The following is a 21,406-nucleotide window of genomic DNA, read 5'->3' on the forward strand; positions in this document are numbered from 1 at the left end:
TACCTCTTTTTATTTTTGGTTATCAAAAGAACTGCTAGATATGAACTGCAATCTCAATGGTCAGCATTTTAACACCTAAAATGAAAATGACTTCTATGCAATGTTGTTATTATATGGCAGAAGCCCTGAATTAGATAATCATAATGGCAATATGTTTGAGTTATCTTTCTCACACACATGGCTGAGAGCACCTTTTTGGTGCTAGAATATACAGTGAAGAGTTTTCTTTTGCTGCTTGATAGCAATGCAATTCTTTTCCTTTGATGGAAGCCTCACCAAAGTATAGGTGAACCAAACCACTATTAGATCAGCAAAAGCCTGTATCTCTAGCTGTCTTAATGAAATTTTAGGTTAGCATTTTGTAGTGTTCAATATGAAAGATGTTGTGGTCAGCATGTCCAAAAGAGAACTCTAACATTCTCCTAAATACTTAGGAGTGGTGAGTTTTGCCCCTACTTATCTTTGTATTGCATATACTATATTTGGCATATAGCATATGCAAGAGTTGGACTTTATAATTTTTATATTTATATATTTTAATGCTTTTGTATTGTCTTTAAATTGTATTGTTTTAAATTTGCTGTTTGCTGCCTTGAATTCCTGTAGTGGGAGAAAGGTGGGATATAAGTGAATAAAATTAATAATAATGATAATGATAATGGTAATAATAATAATAATATATTTATATAGGAAACTTATTTGGATATTGTGTTCATGTTTTGAATGGGAAGGATGCGGGTTACCGGTTGTTGTCTCTCCTCTAGACTGTTCTATATTTAGTTTAATTTTGGGGTAGGCTTACAAATGTGCAATTATCAAACTAGTTGCTCTTCATATAGTTGAGAATCCTGGAAAGGCAGGATTCCTCATCACTCAGGAATTGTGTACACATACAGTGATATGTACATGTGTGTGCATGTGTGTAGCTGGAAGTCAAAAGTGGGGACAGTATGAGTGATTCTGTTACTCCACTCTGTTCTGTTTAGCATTCAACAAGTATACAGTCAGCATTCCACTTTTATGGGTTTAACATTCACAGATTTGATTATTTGTGTTTTTTCCCCACGGCATGGCCAGGAAGGGTGCGTACATGCTTCTTCTCCCTTCCTCCTGGGCTTTTCCCCTCAGGATAAAAAGCCCAAGAGGGAGGGAGCAGCCGGGAATGGCATGCACATGCCTTTCCCACTTTCTGCTATGCTTTCGCTGGCTGAGAGAAGCAGCTAAAACATGGGGGGGGGGGGAGAGGAGCATGTGCATACGCCCCTACTACCTTCCTCCATGCTTTGTCTGGCTTGCCTCACCTGTCCAAAGAACTGGGGAACGAGGAACATGTATGCACACCCCTGCTACCTCTTCCCATGCTTCGGCTGGCATGAGGGGCATGTGTATCTGGAGGTGAGGAAGAGGAGCATTTGCACACATCCTCCTGCCTTGCTCCACATATTTGTTCTTTTCCACTGTCATGGGGGTCTTGTGTCCCGAACCCATGCAGATATGGAGGGCAGACTTTATAGCGGTGGACACTTCTGTGCATGAAGCAGAGATGCTTCTCTCTGTGAAATCGACTGCTGAGATTCTGCATTTCTGTGATTACTTGTTGTTAGGCATATATTTCTGAATACATATAATGGAGCCTTTGAGAACAGTAGTCCTAAAACCTTTGAGTCCACAGGCACAATTGGCATTTTGAGAAATTGCTCTCGGTGCAGTCACAAAATGTTAGAGGCATGGTCCTTTTCAAAATGACTGCCATGGGGGTTTGAACAATCACAGTATTTACTAATACAACAAAATAACCACTTTTCCAGAAGGCAATCTAGTGAAACTAATATAAAATTAATTTGTTACAGAACTGAATGCAAGACAGAGGAGGGGGTCTGAAATCCTAAGCATATATCACAGAGTGCATATTTTTTCTGTTCCAAAAGAATAGGAGACAAATTGCAGGAGATACGGATTAATCCCTTCCAGTTACATCTAAATCCTTTTGCCTTCAGCCCCCACCTAGCCATGGCCCTCATCCTCCCCCTATTTACCACCCTCATTCATTTTCCATCTCTTCCAGGAAAGCTCTTTGCTCCTTTCTTAAACCCTGCCCTCTTCTCCAGGTTCTGATTCTTTCATTTTTACATCCTCTTCCCCTATTCTCCTCTCTATTTTTAATTTCTCCCTTCAGTTCACCACACTTCCATTTTCCCCTTCCTTAACTCATGTTGTGGTGTCTCTATTTCTTCCCATGCTCATCTCCCTAAACCACAGCCACTAGTTTGCCCTCTACTCACAGCCACATGCCTTTCTGCTGGTAGCATCCGATTAGAATTCTGCCAACTCTTACCAACTGGTAGTGCCCAATTAGAACCCTTCTTTCCCTTTCTTTCTGAATCTATTGCCTGACCACAATGCTAGGAAGACCTGTGTAGCCAGTGTAAGTGAGAGCAGGAGGTAAAGTGTGATTCAGTGCATAACTCCAAAGTAGGGCTGCATCCACATTGCAGAAATAATCCAATTGACTCCGCTTTTACTGCCATAGCATCATGCTATGGAATTCTGAGAATGGCAGTTTCCAGAACTACCATTCCCAGAATTCCATAGCACAGAGCCATGACAATTAAAGTGGTGTCAAACGGTTTATTTCTGCAGTGTGCATAGAGCCTGGGAAGAGCAGAGAGCCAGGAAGATCTCCATGAGCGTTTGCTCCCACTAGCACTCCGTTATAGACCCCCTATAGAGATTTGGGATGGAATTATCAGCAACCCATCTGATTCTTCATTCAGTGCAAGCTGCCAGTATTACACATCTGTATTACTCAAAGGTATAAACCTGAGCTGTGCTTCCCTACCTTCTAATAGGATATAAACTGTCATATTATGAGCTGTGAGGAACTACATGAGTCCAGTGCAAGGAAACAAGGATTGGGTAGAGTGCATTACAGCATGGGCTCTTGTCAGCGTCATGCTGAGCCAAATGACTAATACAGACCAATTCCTGTATTTCCCATACAGTACATATGCAATTCTGTGTTTCGCCTTCTGGAGAAGATGGAGTGGAAACAAATCACCCCTTGATTTGCCTCTGTCAAGTTATAATGGACAATCCCACCAGCTTGTTAAAATGTTTATGTAGGCCTTTGAAACTTCATTTGGCATCTTCAGTGAGGAATTGAACAGATCCCAACAAAGCTTCCATTCTCCCGGAGGAGCATGCCAGTGGCTACAGTTTTAATGTTTTCATATTCTAATGATTTTTATGGATGCAGGAATTTATTTAAGGGCCCAGTGTCTGAAGTGTTGGCTTTTGTTCTGTTTCACACACTGTAATTGATGTGTCTGACATCGGGGAGAGGGATGTAATAGCATTTCTAATTAATTTGGGGAATGGTGACAGAGCAGTTCTGTTGTACAAAATCTTTCTATTTTGTCAGTTTGAGCAAGGAGCTTTGATGTATTTTCATCCAAATTTTGATAAAAAGACAAAATAAAACAACTTTTTAATGGGACACCACTGTTGTGTTTGGCTTGCTGCATAACAATGTATATGGACACCTTGGCAGCCATTTAAAAAGAGCTTCTGTAGTACAGTGGTTTAAACAGTGAGCTGGGGTACAACAGTTTCAGCTTAGCCACAAAGTTAAATAGATAGCTTTAAGCAGGACACTTTTTATCACTCTTCCATCTATAATATGATGGCTAGTTTGTGCAGTTTGTGCAGTAACTGAGCCTAAGAGAGGCATTTCAACATTTTAGAATTGGAATGGCAGGGGGGGAGGGGGGGAAGAAAAGCTGAGAAACCACTGAATTGTAATGTCAAGAGAAAAGGAGGTGGCTCTTCTGGGAAGCCAGGGGATTGGATTGGCACCTCAGAGCCTTATGTTTCCTGCCTTTGGCATAGATTTGGAAGGATCTTGTCAGTTTAGTAAGAAGTTGGACCTGGGCTGCATGTAATGATTCTCACACTGTCAACACAAGGCACTGTACCTCTCTTCCAAAGCTGCTGATATTCCCCCTACAAACACAATTCTGAAAAGGACTAATGGCCCTCTGAACATGGAGAAGGGTATTCAGCCACTGCTTGCCCATGATCGAGGCTGGGAGTGGGGGTAATATACCACACAGTGGTGGGATGAGATCACTCTCCTTCTCAAAGTAGATTTATTTTTAAAGTTTAGAAATATTCTTCCACTTAGTACTTACTGTTATTTAAAAAATGTTTTTACATAAACCAATTATTTTTAGACAAATAAAAGAGAAGTACAATTTCTCAACAGATTTAAATAGATATGTGTTTCTGAAATAGCATTCTGCTAGTTTTCTCTCTCTCTCTGACTGATTTTATACAAGTCTCTAAGATTGTTCCAGGCCACTTCAAAGTGAATGTAGGCCCATTTTTTTTGTCTTTTTGTTGCTATATTTTTAGTGATCTTATTTCAATTAACCATCTTAAACATCAGTCTTTGAATGTTGTACTCTGTGAACTGCCTTGAGGATGATTTGCCTCAAATGTGGTATAGAAAGATGCCCTGGTGGCACAGTGTTTAAATGCCTGTACTTCAGTCACCCATTCACAAACCACAAGATTGTGAGTTAAAATCCAGCCAGGGCCTTAGGGTTGACTCAGCCTTGCATGCTTCCTAGGTCACTAAAATGAGTACCAAGCTTGTTCAGAACAATTGGCTTACACATAGTAAACTGCTTAGGGAGTGCTTAAGTGAACTGATCAGCAGTATAGAAATGTACTTACTATTACTATAGAAATGTTTCAAATAAGTAAATAATAAGTAAGCAACTGAATTGCATATATCATCATACAGTATTGATACTAGGGAATTTGTTTGGTAAACAGTTAATTAATAGAATGCTATTTATAGTTTATCAAGGAAATTGTTTAGTAAGAATCAGACATTTTTCTTGTTTTATTTAAAGACATAGCCATGTTACTCTGGAAAATCAGCAGGCAAAGGGATCTTGCAGCACCTTTGAGACTAACTGAAAGATTCATTTGAATAAGTAATCTGTGAAAGCTCATGCTATCAACTTCTGTATTTCAGTTAGTCTCAAAGGTGCTGCAAGATCCCTTTGTGCACTTTATTTATTTATTTATTTATTTATTTATTTATTTTATATTATGTCTTTCTCCCAAAATGAGTCTCAAAAGTGGTTTATGTTTTGGACAATTTAGTAATAGAGTATGCTTTGCATGCAGATATTGGCAAACTGCTGTTCTTCTGAGTGGGCAGTACAGTACTTGTTTATACGGACCAATGGTTTGACTCTAAATAATGCAATTTTTAGGTCTTTTCACTCTCAGTGTTCTTGATAATATCTCATTCATATGGGTTTAGTTAACTGCTTCAATGAAGGATTTTGCCAAAATATCAATAAACTTTGTATAATAGTTTAAATTAATCCATCGTGTCCAGGAGCTTTATTACTTTAGCCTTTTCAGTGCTTAGGTTACTTTGATAATAATCAAGGAGTCTATACTCTGTTTATCTTTATTGTGTAATTATGTTAATCTAATATTTTTAAAAGGCTATTTATTTGTCTTGTATCTGGTCTTATTTTCATAGTATTTTATAAAGTGTTCAACTATTTCCTTGCTGAGAAAGGTGTTCTCCAGTATTTTTACCAACACTAATGTGTGGTTTGGATTCCCTGCTTTATTAGTAAGGTTAGGGAACTAGCTGGCTGAACTGTGGCAAGATTACTGATATAGCAAGGGAGCTGTCCAACAAAGATGTCAAATGGATCTCAGCAGAATTAGGCTCTTTAACAGCAGAGGCCCTTATCACACTGAGGTTTCTACAGGTCAGATCCAGGGTGACTCCTGGTTCAGGTATGCGAATTCATGTTATAACGTGAGTGTTTTATTACACCTGGTTGTCCTTCCGAATCGAGGGGGGAACCAAGGCAAGTCACGTGATGCGGATACACGCAAAGTGGAGTGAGTGCAAACTGTATTACCACACCGGTGCATACCATGCGGATTCAACGATTCGAATTGGGACCCTTGTGCATTCTCAGTGGGGGTCTGAACACATCTTGAACCTTTGCACTTCTGGGGTGAAGAAGGGAACCTGGTTCCACTTTCATGTGAATGCCAGCCTACGCGAATGACAGCCTCACGTTTCTTCCTCCCTTCTATTTTCCCATTCCTGGCAGCCAAATTCAAAGAGGTCCTCTGTGTCAGAGCCACATCTACATCTATCCTTCTATCATTCTCTTCATCTATTTCATCTACATCTCTCCTTCCCTTTGTTAACAGTTGCTTTCTCTTAGGTTGCATCCACACTGGGGAGATAATCCGGTTCAACTCCACTTTAACTGTCCTGGCTCTGTGCTATGGAATTGTGGGAACTGTAGTGTCATGAGACATTGAGCCTTCTCTGCCAGAGAGCTCTGGTGCCTCAGCAAACTAAAAACTTATTATTATTATTATTATTATTATTATTATTATAATAAAATAAATTAGTATTAATATCATCATCATTATTATTATTATGGGAGTTGGAGTTTGTTGTGGGGTCCTTGGCTCAAGGCTATGGATTTCTGGGAGTTGGAGCCTCCGCTCCAGCCTCTGGTGGCTACCTCCTTTGCTCTTATCTCTCCCTCCAGTCTCCTGTTTCAGTCCCTTCTCACCTGTCATCTGGATCTAAATCTACCCTTCGTTTCATTACCTCCATCCCTTTCCAGTTTTTTCATGCACACAGGCAGCCTTCTCCAGCGGCATTGGAAACAGTGGCTTTCCCCCTCCTCGCCAGCATGCCTCCTATCCATGTTAAAATGTGAATACATTCATTCCCCAATAGCTCTCTGCCCTTTCCCCAGTGGCATCGGATACAACCGCATTTCCCTCTCAATAGCAATGGAAGTGGGGGGGGGGGGAGGGGAGTACCAGAAGCAAATGGGGCAAAATTGCAGTGCAGCATCATGGGAAATGTGGGACCTTGGAGGTTGGGGGGGGGTGTACCAGGATGGAAGCAAAGTTGCATTCCACACCAGACCAATTTGGAGTGAAATCAAAGCAAGCTTGAATGTGAATTCTGTGACTTCACTTTTTTTTCCTGAATTCATCGAAATGAGGAGTCACTTTGGAATCATTGCGGAAGCATCATGGAAGGAGCGCCCATAGAAAGGAATTGCGTGTGATAATGCATCACATTATCACGTGAATTCGCATCGTTGGACCCGCAGTCACGTCGGATCTGAGCTCCAAAAAGCTGCAAAAACTTCTATGTGATAAACACCATACTGACCAACCTCCATCTAGAGTTCTCATCTTGAGCATGTACCTAATTTTATTCTCTTTTCCTGAATAATGGTCAGGTGAGATGCCCTATGCTGCCAGACCAGTACTCCTAGTTCCTTTTTCTACATGTACTCATCATCTCTCTGCTTCTGAAGTCTTTTACCTGAAAATATTTATTTATTTAACAGGATGATCTCTCTGCTGGAGTACAAGCTGTCATACTCCCTTTAGCTACTGCACACACAAAAATGGTGGGCTGAATTCTGAAAAACAAGTGACTAGTAACTTTCTCTTTTCACAAACAGGTGCAGTGCCATACCTACACTGGATATTGCTGGTGTGTCACTCCAGATGGCAAACCTATCAGTGGTTCTTCTGTACAGAACAAAACTCCTGTGTGTTCAGGTACTGAGGACTGAGAAATGAGTTGTTTGGGTTGATGCCAAAATTGGAATGGGGAGGAACAAACTTTTTGATTTTTAATTCAAAAATCTTGACCTCTTTCATATAACTCAACATAGTTCTCTGCTCTGAAAATTTGAGGTATGTTAACAATTGGCCATAACTGCTCCACCTTGTGGCCAGATAAATTTCCAATGTTTTTGAAAGCTGCTCTAGTTTTGCCTCTGTTTCTTTATATTTTATAAATGTATTTGGCCATCAGATGAAAAAAGGAAAAGAGAATAACACTATGAATTTGTTCTGCATTTGGTCAAAATCAATTTTTGATTATTAATTGTTTGTTTAGTGTGGCTTATTAGAACCATAGTTGGGTCTCTGGGACAGGTAGATATTTTCAAATACAGACTTCGATTCTGTTCTAGTGGTTTTTTCCCCCCTCCCAGATAACCTGAAAAGAAAAATAGGGCCATTGGATTTATTAGTTGTCATAGGCTGGTTAGAATATTTCTTGCTTCCGCACTCTGAAACAATTAGGGGTTACCTAAGTTGAATGGGTTTCAGTTACCCCAGACTTCTGAAATCACTTTCAGTGTACTGTGTTGCTTCCCAAATAATTTTTTCTTGTCTCGAAGGAATAATGCAGTAGAATTCCACAGTGGGTATTGGGCAGCCTGAACAGATGACCAGCTGTTAACTTCTCATTCCCTACCACTGTCAATCTGTGCACATCTGTACATCTACATCAAACATTTCTGTTTGGCCATGCAGTGTTAAGTCCTACTACCCTATTTCATCTGGCCTTGCAGTTTGTAACTTTACCATGAGGCCACACACCCAGCCTACCTATATGTGCGTGCTTCTTTCTTTCTAGCCTTTCTCTACAATTAGTATCTTATTTACCTCAAATTAGATCCAGAAAAATGATTAGCCCAATATAGTATTGATAGATGAATTAACAACAGATTTGGAGACTGGATGAGTGCGGAGGGCCTGTTAGATATTATATTAAGACATAGTATCTGTGATTTGGCTATACAGTGGGCTGACTTTCAGGTGATGCTTATTAATTTTTTGTTCTTGCAGTCTGCTCATCAACATAATTTAATTATGTTTTTATTATTTTAATTTTTTTATAGATGGGAGGGAGGGTTGGGGTTTCATGGGTTCCTTGCTGTTTTTATTACTGTGTATTGCATAAATCATGTTGTTACCCGCCTCAATCCCCAAAATGGAAGAGGTGGGATATAAATAAATATTTCATTCATTCATTCAATACATCTGTTTATTCCTTCTTTTTAAGGTTCTGTAACTGACAGGCCAATAGGACAGGGTAATTCTGGAAGGAAAGGTGAGTGAAGTTTTATATTGTAATGAAATGTGGGCTTTATCTATTCTGCTTTGGTCAGATTTTACATGGAATACTGTGTCCAGTTCTGGACACCACAGTTCAAGAAGGATGTTGACGACTTGGAGCATGTCCAGAGGAGGGTGACTAAAATGGTAAAAGGTCTCAAAACTATGTCCTATGAGGAGTCACTTAGGGAGCTGGGTATGCTAAAGAAGGGGAAGTTAAGAGGTGACATGATAGCCATGTTTAAATAATTGAAGGGATGTCAAATGGAAGAAGGAGCAAGCTTGTTTTCTGCTGCTCCAGAGGCGAGGACATGGATTCAAACTACAGGAAAAGAGATGCACCTAAACATTAAGAAGAACTTCCTGATGGCAAGAGCTGTTCAACAATGGAACATGCTGCCTCAGAATATGATGGATTCTCCTTTAAAGGTTTCTGATGAGAGGCTGGATGGTCACCTCTCAAGACTGTAAGCTTGCATAATAGGGAGTTGGACTGGACTGCTCTTGTGGTCTCTTCTATCTCTATGATGTCATGATTCTATAATTTATAGTTGTTCTTGAGCAATGCTGGATCTTCTTATAATGCTGTAAAAAAAAAACCTTAAGGATAGGAAGTTCTGTATCATAAATGTTGCTTTCATAGTGTGACTATTGCATCCGATAATGGTATATAGAAGTAGAACCTTAGCAGAAATTGTAGACTAGTGCTTACGAATTGTGTTAACCTTGGGTACATGACAAAAGTGAAAGAACAGATGTCTACACTATGAGCCTAGGCCCCAAATGATCAAGAGCATGCTTTTTTAAAAAAATTATTGGCCAGCTTCCCAAGTATGGGATTTTGATAGATGCTGTAAATTGGGCTAACATAGTTTCATTCTGTGACTGGTGACATCACCGACCTATAAATATTTTGACTGTTTCCCTCAAGTTCAACAGGGGAGTAACCAAATTGAAGCACTGTTGAAATATGTCTCGCATTTTCAGCAAGTTATTCTGCACCAGGTGGCAGGAAAATTTTGAATACTTAGTTTTGAATATAAGATCTTCTCCTAGTTCAATCCAGCAGATCATCACCTTTGTATAAAGCACGTAAAGAAGGTCACAGGCACAAGAATTATCTTCAGTCTCATATTTTTAGTGCTACCAGCTGGATTTCTAGAACTGGAATGAATTTCAGCTAATTTAAAAATTAGTTTTATTATAGTATTGCATGGAAATTTCATGCTATGTAATGTTATAGAATATTTTCTACAAGACTCTGATTTCCTCTCTTCACTTTGAGATGTAAAAGTAAGATTGTTGTACTCAGTTCCACAATAAAGTCTGTGTATTCTTTAAGAACTGAGATATAATGCAAGTGCCAGTTTTAGGTGCCAAAATAAGGACAATAAAAAAGGAAATCTGGATCATCTAAAATCTAAATCACTATTAAAAGACACAGTTGTATAATTTCACTGGCTGAATTATGATATTTATCTTCAGTGTTCATTCTCAGGGATTATGGTTCTTCAGTACCACATTTTATTTTAGATTTTAAAGCACTCTTCATACCAAAATGGGCTTCTTGTATATTGCTCTTACCTATAGATGGTGAATTAAAACTAATGAATTTAATTTGTAATAATAAATGCATTTGCAACATGGCAGGCCAGTTATGAAGTGTTCCAATGCTTGTCTGTTAGTGTTCTGCCTAATTAAAGGTTAGACATAAATTACTTGTAAGAACTAAATGAGAACCTCCATATCTAGGTACTAGTGAGCATCACTGGGGCAATCTGATGGAAATGAAGTTATTTTTAGAAATAAAGTTTTGGACAAGATGGAACATTAGTCTAATCTAGCAAGGCAACGTTTTCGTTTTGCTAAACATTATGTCATAATCATGCCCCATGTGTCATGGCTTTTAGCTTGTAGAATTATTCTCTCACAAAGATGTGTTAAAATGCACAAAGCTCTGTGTGATCCCTCCTGCTGATCTGTCACAAGTTATTTCACATTATATATGAAACCAAAAGATTCTAGTCTGCTTGATTCAGGAGGAGGCTCTTTAGACTTAAGAAAGTAGATGATGTGTTGCTTTAAGAGGAAAAAGTAATTCTGGGCTTAAAAATTACCCTGTGTTAATTCTACTGTGCATTCTTCAGTAAGAGTTTTATTATTCATCTCAGAAAAATTAGTCTCCATTGTCTCCAGCCTTTTCTCCTGCTAGTTACTGAGCTGATAAAATGTTTACCTCATTCTGTAGCTATATTGTGTTGTTTGTCTCAATAGAGTGAGAAGAAGAAATCTGTCTGTTTCAGGTTGAATTCCTTGGTGTTTTGCAATTTGCCTTGTCAAAAAAAAATTATGGTTAGACTACCTCATCAGCGGAATTTGATCAACTCTGTGATATCGCCTTGGAAATGAAGACAACAATTGGGGTTTATGAAACGTCTTGCACATTCATCTGCGGTCTTGGATTAACCACTTATGACCTTTAATCCTTCTCCTATATGGTTGATGCAAAGCAGAACAGCTCAGCTCTTTTCTGCCATGTGCTGAATGGTGAATTGATGGAAACTTGACAGTATTTTTATGTCTGTCTCCTTTTTGGCATTGCCCTTTCATTGAACTTTCCCATTTGTTTGCCATGTGACCACTCCTGAAAGTAAATTGTCATATTTTTTCCCATAGTATATTTAACTACTTCCTCCCTCCTTACAAATACAGTCTTATGGGGCTTTAATAAAGATAGCCCCCACTTTTACTTTAGCCTCAAAGGGATGCCCGTGCGATGAGGTTTATGGTTCTTTCTCATTACACGTTCCATCCTATACTCTCCACTGGAGCATATAGAATTCTTTGTTTTATGCATTTTCTGGGTTGGTTGAAAGATAACTTGATGCTCCCACCCTTTGATAACCTCACCATGATAGCTGCTTGTACTTTGCAGATTACTGCTGACTTTTTTAAAAAAAATCATGCCATTTCATTTTTAAATTTGCTGAACTATCCATAATGATTCTGTGAGTTAAAAATTGTGTAAATACTGTATCTGCTTTTGGTTTCAGTTAGACTTTGTCCTCCGAGTGATGACCTGCCTTGAACTTTGAGTTTGCTTTGAACACTGTATTTGCTCCATTCTCATTCCTGTTTTACCATCCCTTGCCTATTTAATCATTCATCTTCCATACCCCAATTGAACAGATCACTGTGATTTGTCCTCTGTCTTATCTAGATTTCACCTGCTTTTATAATATGGTGCTTTCCTTCACCTTACCTTTTGGTTTGTTCTGTTTCTTGCCTGATAATATACATCATTGGATACTTGTCTTTCTGAGTTTTACTCTTCCAACATTTAGTTTTGTATTCTTGACAGGTATTCTGTTCTTTTATCTATGACTTCTTACCATCTTTGGCCCAAATTTCTGAATCTAATGTATACAAAATGCAACTATTATCACTCTGTTTCACCTTGCGGTATCAAAGAGAGTGTTGGCTCATCCTCCCTGGGGCAAATCCAATCTTTGTGCAATCTATACAGTGAGGTTACTTGACATTCCTTCATATAGAATGTTTGTGAATATTGAGACTGAGAGTTGGCACAATTTATTTAGGATTTCTAAAAACAAAATGTGGAGAGGAAACAGGTGCATGCTTCAGGCATGAAAATATCCACTCAGTGGGACTCTAGCAATCCACCTTTGTAGAGGTTAGCAAATTCCAGAGGTTCCAGAATCACTAAATAATCCTATTGACTACATCTGGAGAGGCTTTTTGCAAAAGGAATTGTTTATTAAATAGAAATGTGATGTAGTCATTCTTTCCCCATAGGGCTTCAGTGCCAATGTGAGATCATCCCTTTTCTCCTGGTTTAAACACACTTACCAGCAGTTCCAAAGCTGAAGCAGTTAGAAAACTCAATCATAATGTCTTGTCTTGTCTCTGAGACCTTATGCCAAAGGAAACATTAGTTTTTAAGGTGCCACAGGGCTTTTGGTCAGTTGGTAATATGTGTGATTTAGTTGTTGTTGTTATTGCTGTGTCCCTTCAAGTCATTCCCAAATTATGGAGATCCCAGGGCAAACCTAGCCTGGGGTTTTCTTGGCAATATTTGTTCAGAGGGAATTTGCCTTCACTTTCCTCTGAGGCTGAGAGATTGCGACTTCCTCATGGTCACCCAGTGGGTTTCCATGGCTGAGTGGAGATTCAAACCCTTGTCTCCAGAGTCATAATACAACACTCAAGCCATTATATCATGCTGGTTCTGACATGCCAAAGACTTGTATGATTTTAAATTTCTGTTTTTGGAGGAAGAAGCCAGGGGTCCCTGCAAACAATTCCAATGTGCACACAACTGGAGCTTTGGAACAACAGACTGTGCAGATTTTCTGTATGAGAAAATGATAACACCTCACTTAAAAGTTATGGAACTACATTTTATGTGTGTGAAAAGAATTATCATTTTATGTCAATGTTTTTAATCTGGTGAGTATATTAAGAATTGTTATATTAGAGAGATGTATTATAGAAAGTTGTTTGAAATCTTTTAAGAGACAGCCTGATGATATGTGTTCTCACAGGGTGACCAGATATCATAACAGCAAAGGAGGACAAAGCACCATAACATGTAGAACATTCAAGAAAAATGCAGGAGATTACAAAATAAACACTAATATAAATATCATTTCATGCTTCTTAGCCATGCTCAAAATGAAGGACATGTTAGAATTCCTCCTGGGCAGAAGGTTGCAATGTAGAGCATATTCTGGAAAAGGAGGACATCTGGTCACCCTGTGTTCTAGCATTTTTTCATAAGAGAGTGAGCAGTGGGCAACATTCATTTTTTTCTGTTTGTCTGGGATAGGTACAGAGGACAGTCAAAATAGAGGGCGGGCTAGAAGGCTGTTAGAATTTAGTACAGTACTCTGGGTTTAGTTTTTAAGCATCAAGTTATGGAAATAAGGTTTGTTTTAGAAAAACCAAAAGAAGCTTACAATAATTGGAAAAAGAGGTTCATTAGCTCACTAGCAAAAGATACCTTCATGTTCTCCATCTTTGGTCGAAACAATGGTAACTATATAAGAACATCCATGGAAAGACAGTGATGCAAACACCCTGTGCATATGCGGAAAACTAGTGGAATGAATTGACTGACATAAGCTTGCTCTTGAAATTGTTATGAAGGTGGCACGTCTTCCGAGGATGAGATGCTTCATCCTATTGAGGTCCTCTTCATCTTTCCCTTACTCTGTTGCAATACAATGGTTTCTCTTTCGTATTTTTTTTTCATCTCATTACTCTGCTAATTGGGTCAAATTAATCACTCTGAACCTAATTGTTGCTACTGGTTGAAACTTGTGTTGTTTTTTACCCTTTCCATTTAGAAAGCAATGTTGTGTCAAAGGAAAGAATCTAATTGTGTTTGTATGCACTTGGGCCTGTACTTTTCAGTCTGTAACTCTTCTTGCCCTTTATTTTCACTCCTTCCCGGTTTCTCCTCCCCCCCACATGCAATACAGACCTAGTTGACGAGGTGTCCATTCTCTTCTCTGAGGAAATGAAAAGGCATATTGTAAGCCCCCAAACTCAGTCTGGTTGTCAGCCAGGAATTAGTTCTCTAAAGGAGAGAAGTGGGGGAGGGAGGGAGGCGGGCTGAAAAGAGAAAGTACACTTTGCAAAAGTTTTGCCTAGGTTCACTGCACATGGCTGAAGATGTAAAGGGGGTATTATAGCTCCTAAGCATGCAGGTGTCAGAAGGAAGGCAGATTGTGTGTCTGGGAGGAATTAGGCAAAAAAATTTGGACTATTTATTTAATCCTCTAGAACAGCTCTTTTTCTCTTCTGTTTTTCTTTTTGTGTTGAACAGGCTGCTTTACAGGGGGCACGTGTGGTAATTAACACATGCAGCTGTAGGGCTTCAACCATATGGTTGAATTTCAAATGGCCATTGATCTGGGAAACTTGCTGCCATCCCCACCCCCACCAAACAACCAGAGGCCTTGAAGATGTGAGGGAGGTTTTATAGAGAGACTTTACTTAAGAAAGAGACTGCTGGACTGAAGGGAGTAGCTTAAAGGCATAGGGTGTTCTCTAAAGTGCCTTTTACTGCATTCATCTACTGAAAACTCACAATAAATAAAAGAACATGTTTTTTTTAAAAAAAGTATTAATTATCAGCCCTGTCCTAATAAGGCAAATAGGGTTTACTTACATAAAAACAGTGCCTACTTGGTTCTGCCTTCATCTCTTACACCACCATTTCAAGGAGAAAGAAGGAATCCCTCTTTACCACACCATATACGTTCAAATGCTTTCCAGTGCTTTGCAGTACATGATCATCAGAGTATCACAAGGAGGGAGTATGTGGAGAATCATAGAATCATAGAGTTGGAAGAGACCGCAAGGGCCATCCAGTCCAACCCCCTGCCATGCAGGAACTCTCAATCAAAGCATCCCCAACAAATGGCCATCCAGCCTCTGTTTAAAGACCTCCAAGGGAGGAGACTCCACCACTCTCCGAGGGAGTGTGTTCCGCTGTCGAACAGCCCTTATTGTCAGGAAGTTCCTCCTAATGTTGAGGTGAAATCTCTTTTCCTGGAGGTTGCATCCATTGTTCCTTATTCTTTGGAGCAACAGAAAACAAGCTTGCTCCCTCCTCAATTTGGCATCCCTTCAAATATTAAAACAGGGCTATCATATCACCTCTTAACCTTCTCTTCTTCAGGCTAAACATTCCCAGCTCCCTAAGTCATGCATTGGACATTTTCTTAGACTCTGAAAAAACACTCAATATATTATAAGTACTGAGTGAATATGTTCAACTTTGTCTTTGAGGTTCCTAGCAAATTCATCACCACAGGTAATCAGGGTTTCCATTACCAGTTTCTCTGGGCTTGATCCGAACAGGTTCCTAAGAAAAACTGAGCTAGGTGCATATCGAGGATGTGATGTAGGAAAAAAGTATATATATTTTTGCCAACTTCACTAGCATATAATAGGAACAGCCAACTGTCCCCCTGAGTACTTGCCCCATAACTGATACCAAATGCATTCTACTTGTTATCCATTCTGTTTCATTGCCTGAAGATTTACAGACTTCACAGCACCAGAGTCAGTATTTGAGAGTAATTGCACTGATGATTCTTTTCATCTCATCATTTCATAGGGAGCCAAAGGCTTCTGTTCATTCTCCAACCCTATCAGGCAGTGTGGAGGTTGGATCTAAATCTTTCAGATTCCCTCACGCTGAATCTCTCAGAAGTTTATCACACGGGAGGAATTTCTCTTAATTTCAAATGAAAAGAAAGTGGGGCCAGAACGCATTCACATGAATTCACTAGTTCAGCGAATTTACATGAATTCAAATTGCGTTCGAACTGACTTCCCATTGCCCGAAAATAGCTTGCCATTGCCCAGAATTGCATGTGATCACCTCTCACGCAATAATGTGAAACCCCATGATTGCGTTCGGACTGACTTCCCATTGCCCAAAATTGCGTGTGGTAGTCTATCATGCATTGTTAAACCCCATGATTGTGTTTGGATTGCCATTGGATTATACTTCCAATTTCCCTTGTTTGATAACGTCCTCAGGTCCCACAACACACCTTTCACACACCTCCCACTGAAGCTTATTCAGTAGGAGTATAAATCCTATGAATCTCTAGCTTTATTCATAAATTGCAATTCCACAAAAAATGTGGATCTGAGCCTTCTCTTCACTGGCTCTCCACTGCTCAAAGAACTTATCAATTTAAACTGAATTCACAGGACTTCTTTGGTCCTTCCAAAATCCCTCCTCCCTAAACCCTTATTGTATATACTCGTGTACAAGTTGAAGGTTTTAGGGCCAAAATAATGGATTTTGATATGAGTCGTGGATAAGTCAGAGATAAAATTTAGGAGACACAACGTTTTAAAATCGGGTTGGAAGTGAAGAGGAAAAAAGAGAAGCTTGGTTATCAGAGGAAATGCTAGGAGGAGTAGGATGAGAAGATAATGTTTTAAGTAGAGGGAAAATGGGGAAATGCAAGGAGGGGGAGGATAAGAAGGAACGGTTTGGAGATTGGGCTGCAAATGGTGGGGAAATGGGAAATGCAAAGAGGAGGAGAAGGAAAGATTTTAAAATTGGCTTGAAAGTGGAAGGAAAATGGGGAAATGCGAGGAGGAGAAGCAAAAATTTGGACATTGCTGCAAGTGGAGGGAAAAGGGGAAATACAAGGAGGAGGAGAAGCAAATCTTTTAAAATGGCTTGAAAGTGGAGGGGAAATAGGGAAATGTAAGGAGGAGGAAGAGGAGAAGGAAAGGTTGGAGATTGGCTTGAGAAGGGAATCACCACACACACATTTGTACCTCGCAGGTCTTTCAGCAGTTACTGCAGAGGGATAGAGAGTGGGGCATCGGGGCTGCTTTTTAAAGGACCTTTTAATCAGTTTTACTGGTTGTTGTTAATTGCCCTGCAGTCAATCTCAACCCATGATGACTGTACTGATCCCAGATTTTAGGGTCCATTTTTGGGCATAAATTTCTCGACTTATAGCCGAGTATACTGTATATCAGTGGTTCCCAACCTTCCTAATGCCATGACCACTTAATACAGTTCCTCATGTTGTGGTGACCCAAACCCATGAAATTATTTTCATTGCTACTTCATAACTGTAATTAAATAGGTGTTTTCCAATGGTCTTAGGCAACCCCCATGAAAGGGTCATTCGACCCCCAAAGGGGTCCCGACCCACAGGTTGGGAACCACTGCTGTATATGGTAGTTCCAACTGCACTCTTGGCAGTTCTAAGACACACTCCTCTCCTCTTAAAGACTCCTCCTCTTTTTTATAGCTGCTCATCAGGTACACCCCCACCTTTTGCCAGCCTGACTGACTGGTTGTTTTGAACACTCCAATCTGCCAGGGTCTCTTCACAGCCAGTGAATCCTTTAGGACATTCAGGAAGCCTTTGAATTCTATAAGTCTCCTGGAGTGGACCATGATGATAGCCCCCACCCCTGCAAGGGAGAATTTGCTACTGCCGCATCAAACCTTACAAGGAAATAACCTGAACATAACATGAGGTTACTGGGATAATCTTCAAATAAATCTCTTTCTTATCCCAACAGCAAAAACAGGTCCATGATGTGTTCTGCCACATACATAGAACGGACAATGTATTGAGATATCCACGTGGTTGTTACGGTAGTTCTGAGTGGGCCCTGTCAGGACATCCTCAGTGTGGATTGTGAGGTCCTCCAAAGTTTGTCATGGTTTTTTCCCCCAGTACCACCTCTGAAACTGCCTCAGTTACCTCAAGCAGAAGGTCTGCTGAGATGCAGGATTGATGGTACACCACACCATGCTTAGTCTGCTCTGACAGCATAAAGTACAAACCCTGAAAAATATATACCAGAATAAATGGATTTCCTTATGGATGACAGCAACTTCTCACTGAATACACAAGTGAACAGGGTCCACGCTGCCCAGCTTATCTATCTGGTCCTTTGTAATACACACCAGTTGGCCTCTTCATCCATGAACAATTCACATGTGGTAGTTATTTTATTTTCTACTGGCCCAGCATACAGTAACAGCAACACCCCAAAAATATTAGAGCGGGGCTGACAAGGCAAGCTGTATCTTGAGAGCTAAGTGAAAGGCTCAAACATGGTTTCATTACTACTTACTATTTTGTAGTTATAAGTTTTCAGCATAGCTTACAAGTAAAAATGATTTTAGCAAATTAAAACAAATTAACATGATAAAATAATTTGAATACACTAAAATATGTTAAATAATATTACAAGTTAAAAAGTTATAACAGTTGAAAGCTATGTGCATTAACATTTTGGAATAAATCAGTTAAGCCCCAAAGCAGCCATGTTTTTACTTGGTGCCCAAATAAAGACAATGTTGGTGCCAATCAGACCTCTTAGGTCAGAGAATTCAACAGTTGGGATAGTACAGCTGAGAAGGCCCTCTCCTGTTTCACACACAGTGTATTGCCTTTCCAGAGACCTTAATCTTCAGCCATCTCCCAAAAGGGAAACAGTACTCTGATTGTGAAAATAGAATTAATCATATAGTAAGGGAGCTGCATCCTGGAATAGGTAAAGAGGAAGTACAAAAATATCTTGCTATTGTAAATGAATTCATGTCTCCAGGAACTGCATCCAAATGTGCTTGCTAAAGGAACTTTAATATGATTGGCTAAAAATGCAATACAATGCAGTGCAACAAAAGTCTGGGTCACATAAACAAGTTAAATAAAGTAGTGGGTACCTCAGTTAGTAGTGACCTATATTAGAGCTAAACATAATTCAGTAGTCTAATGGAACTGTTGAAAAAGGCAATGCAATTCTGGGCTGTATCAACAGGAGCATAGCATCCCAATCTAAGGAAGTACAGTCGCCCCTCCGTTTTCGAGAGAAATCCATTCTGCCCCCCCCCCCCCACGAAAATGGAAATTCACCTATAGTCAAGCCTCATTGGCTTGAATGGCAGTGCATGCCCCATTTCGTCCCCCTCTGTTTGCTGCCCGAGAATGGGTGAGGGACACGGATTTCAAGTCTGCAAAAATGGAGGGGCGACTGTAGTAGTACCACTCTACTCTGGCCAGAGTAGTGTCCTTGCCAGTTCTGGGTACTACAGTTCAAGAAGAATATTGACAAGCTGAAATGTTTGCAGAGGAGGTTGGGAAGATAATCAAAGCTCTGGAAATGAAGCATTATAAGGGAAAACCGAATGAGCTGGGTATTTTTTTTTTAGCTTGAGGAAGAAAAAGCTGAGAGGTGATATGATTGCTATCTTTAAATACTTGAAGAAGATGTAGAAAATGAAGCAAACTTGTTTTCCAGAATTCCAGACACTAGAACATGAACCAATGGGTTTGAATTACAAGAAAAGAGATTCCACCTAAACAACTGGAAGAACTTCTTTACTGTTCAACAGTGGAATAGATTGCCTCAGAGGGAGATGGACTCCCCATCTTTGGAAGTAATTTAAACAGAAGTTGGATGGACATCTCTAATGAGTTCTTTATTTGTGTATTCCTGCATGGCAGGGAATTGGACTGGATGCCCCTTGAATTTCTGTCCAGTTCTTTCATTCTAAGCTACTGGCAGGTATTGTATGGTTAGTCTATGCTCGGAGATCGATTGTCTAACCAAGTCTCATACCAGTTTAGACTCCATGGGACTATCACTGGAGGCAAATGCTTAGTGAACTAAATACCCAGTTTGACCAACTCACAGAAGCCAGAAGATTGAAAACTGATGTGTATAATTCCTGTCATGTAGGGCAATATCTTTAGTTTGCATTTAGTGTCTTTTAATCTTGTAATTTTTCTAAATATAGATGAAATTTGGGTACACATACCCAGATATTTCTTTTAACATCTCTACCCAAAAACAAGATTAAAAAAGAAACCATGAGGCACACTTGTTATGACTGTTAGCACACTTACCAAATTTTTTGTTAGAATTTAAAGAAGAATATGGAATGCAGTTTAGACCTGTACAAATCAATGTGAGCACTGCAGTTGGTCTTTAATGGAATGTAGTTTTGTCATACCCTTTTGATGCAAAAGATGCTTTGTACCAGGATTTCAAGAATCAAGGTTTTCAGAGCAATGGCAAAGTGATGATATTTGTAAGATAGAAGATACCCAGAAGCTATGGGTCCTTTTGGTATATTTCTTTTGCTACCAGGAAGAGAGGGTACTTTGTCTGTGGTCAGAATAAACTCTTTGTACACACAGACAATTAACTCTTCAAGTGACTTGCCAGGCTCTTCAAAGCCATTGCACTCCTTCTCTGTCTATCTTGAGCTCTATTCAGAGACTTAAGCGCACCATTTTTGTTTTGTTTATTATTGGAAGGGGGGAGTCCTTCACAGGAATAGCTGGAGCGGATCAACATTGTCCTCAAGATGGCATTGATCTCCAGTCGGCAGTGAATGTGTCAATCAGGAATCAAAAAGCCAAACAGAAGAGGCTTTGAATCGTGTCATCAGGGGTCGAAATGATTTCCAGCTGCCTGCTCATGGGATAGGCTTTCTTGCAAACCAGAGAATTGTGTTGTCTGTTGCAGAAGCACACTCACCAGCTACATTGGCTCACAAGCTCTTTGAGGCAATGAGGAATAGTTCCCCACCTTCTTCCTACTGACACACCTGCAAGGGAAATATTGGGGGATGGAGAAAAGGAAGAGAGGACTAATCTGTTCCAGAAACTCTTATTTCTGCTTGGTGATGATTCTTTCAGCATATTGTTGCAGTTAGCATAGGGCATATTTGTAAAAAGCAGTCAGTTTACCTCAGAAGTGTGCAATTCTCAGCTTTGCAGATCGTGATAATTTTGAATGGTGAAGCATTTAGATTTTAACCCAACTTTTTATGTTTATAGTCTTCCTCAGTCTCTCTTGTGGACTGAGA

General features: G+C 39.7%; 1 protein-coding gene across 1 annotated transcript in view; it reads left to right on the forward strand.

The window, feature by feature from the left end:
- Positions 1–21,406, forward strand: part of LOC149314710 (SPARC-related modular calcium-binding protein 1-like) — a 117,277-nt gene that overhangs the window by 35,175 nt on the left and 60,696 nt on the right. The window contains exons 4-5 of the mRNA XM_089523136.1: positions 7,551–7,650; positions 8,948–8,995. Coding sequence (XP_089379262.1) covers positions 7,551–7,650; positions 8,948–8,995 — 148 coding nt within the window. The remainder of the gene's footprint in view (positions 1–7,550; positions 7,651–8,947; positions 8,996–21,406) is intronic.

The sequence above is a fragment of the Sceloporus occidentalis genome, unplaced genomic scaffold (assembly GCF_023333645.1).
Source record: "Sceloporus occidentalis isolate IW3139 unplaced genomic scaffold, rSceOcc1.0.p SCAF_4, whole genome shotgun sequence".
Taxonomy (NCBI): domain Eukaryota; kingdom Metazoa; phylum Chordata; class Lepidosauria; order Squamata; family Phrynosomatidae; genus Sceloporus; species Sceloporus occidentalis.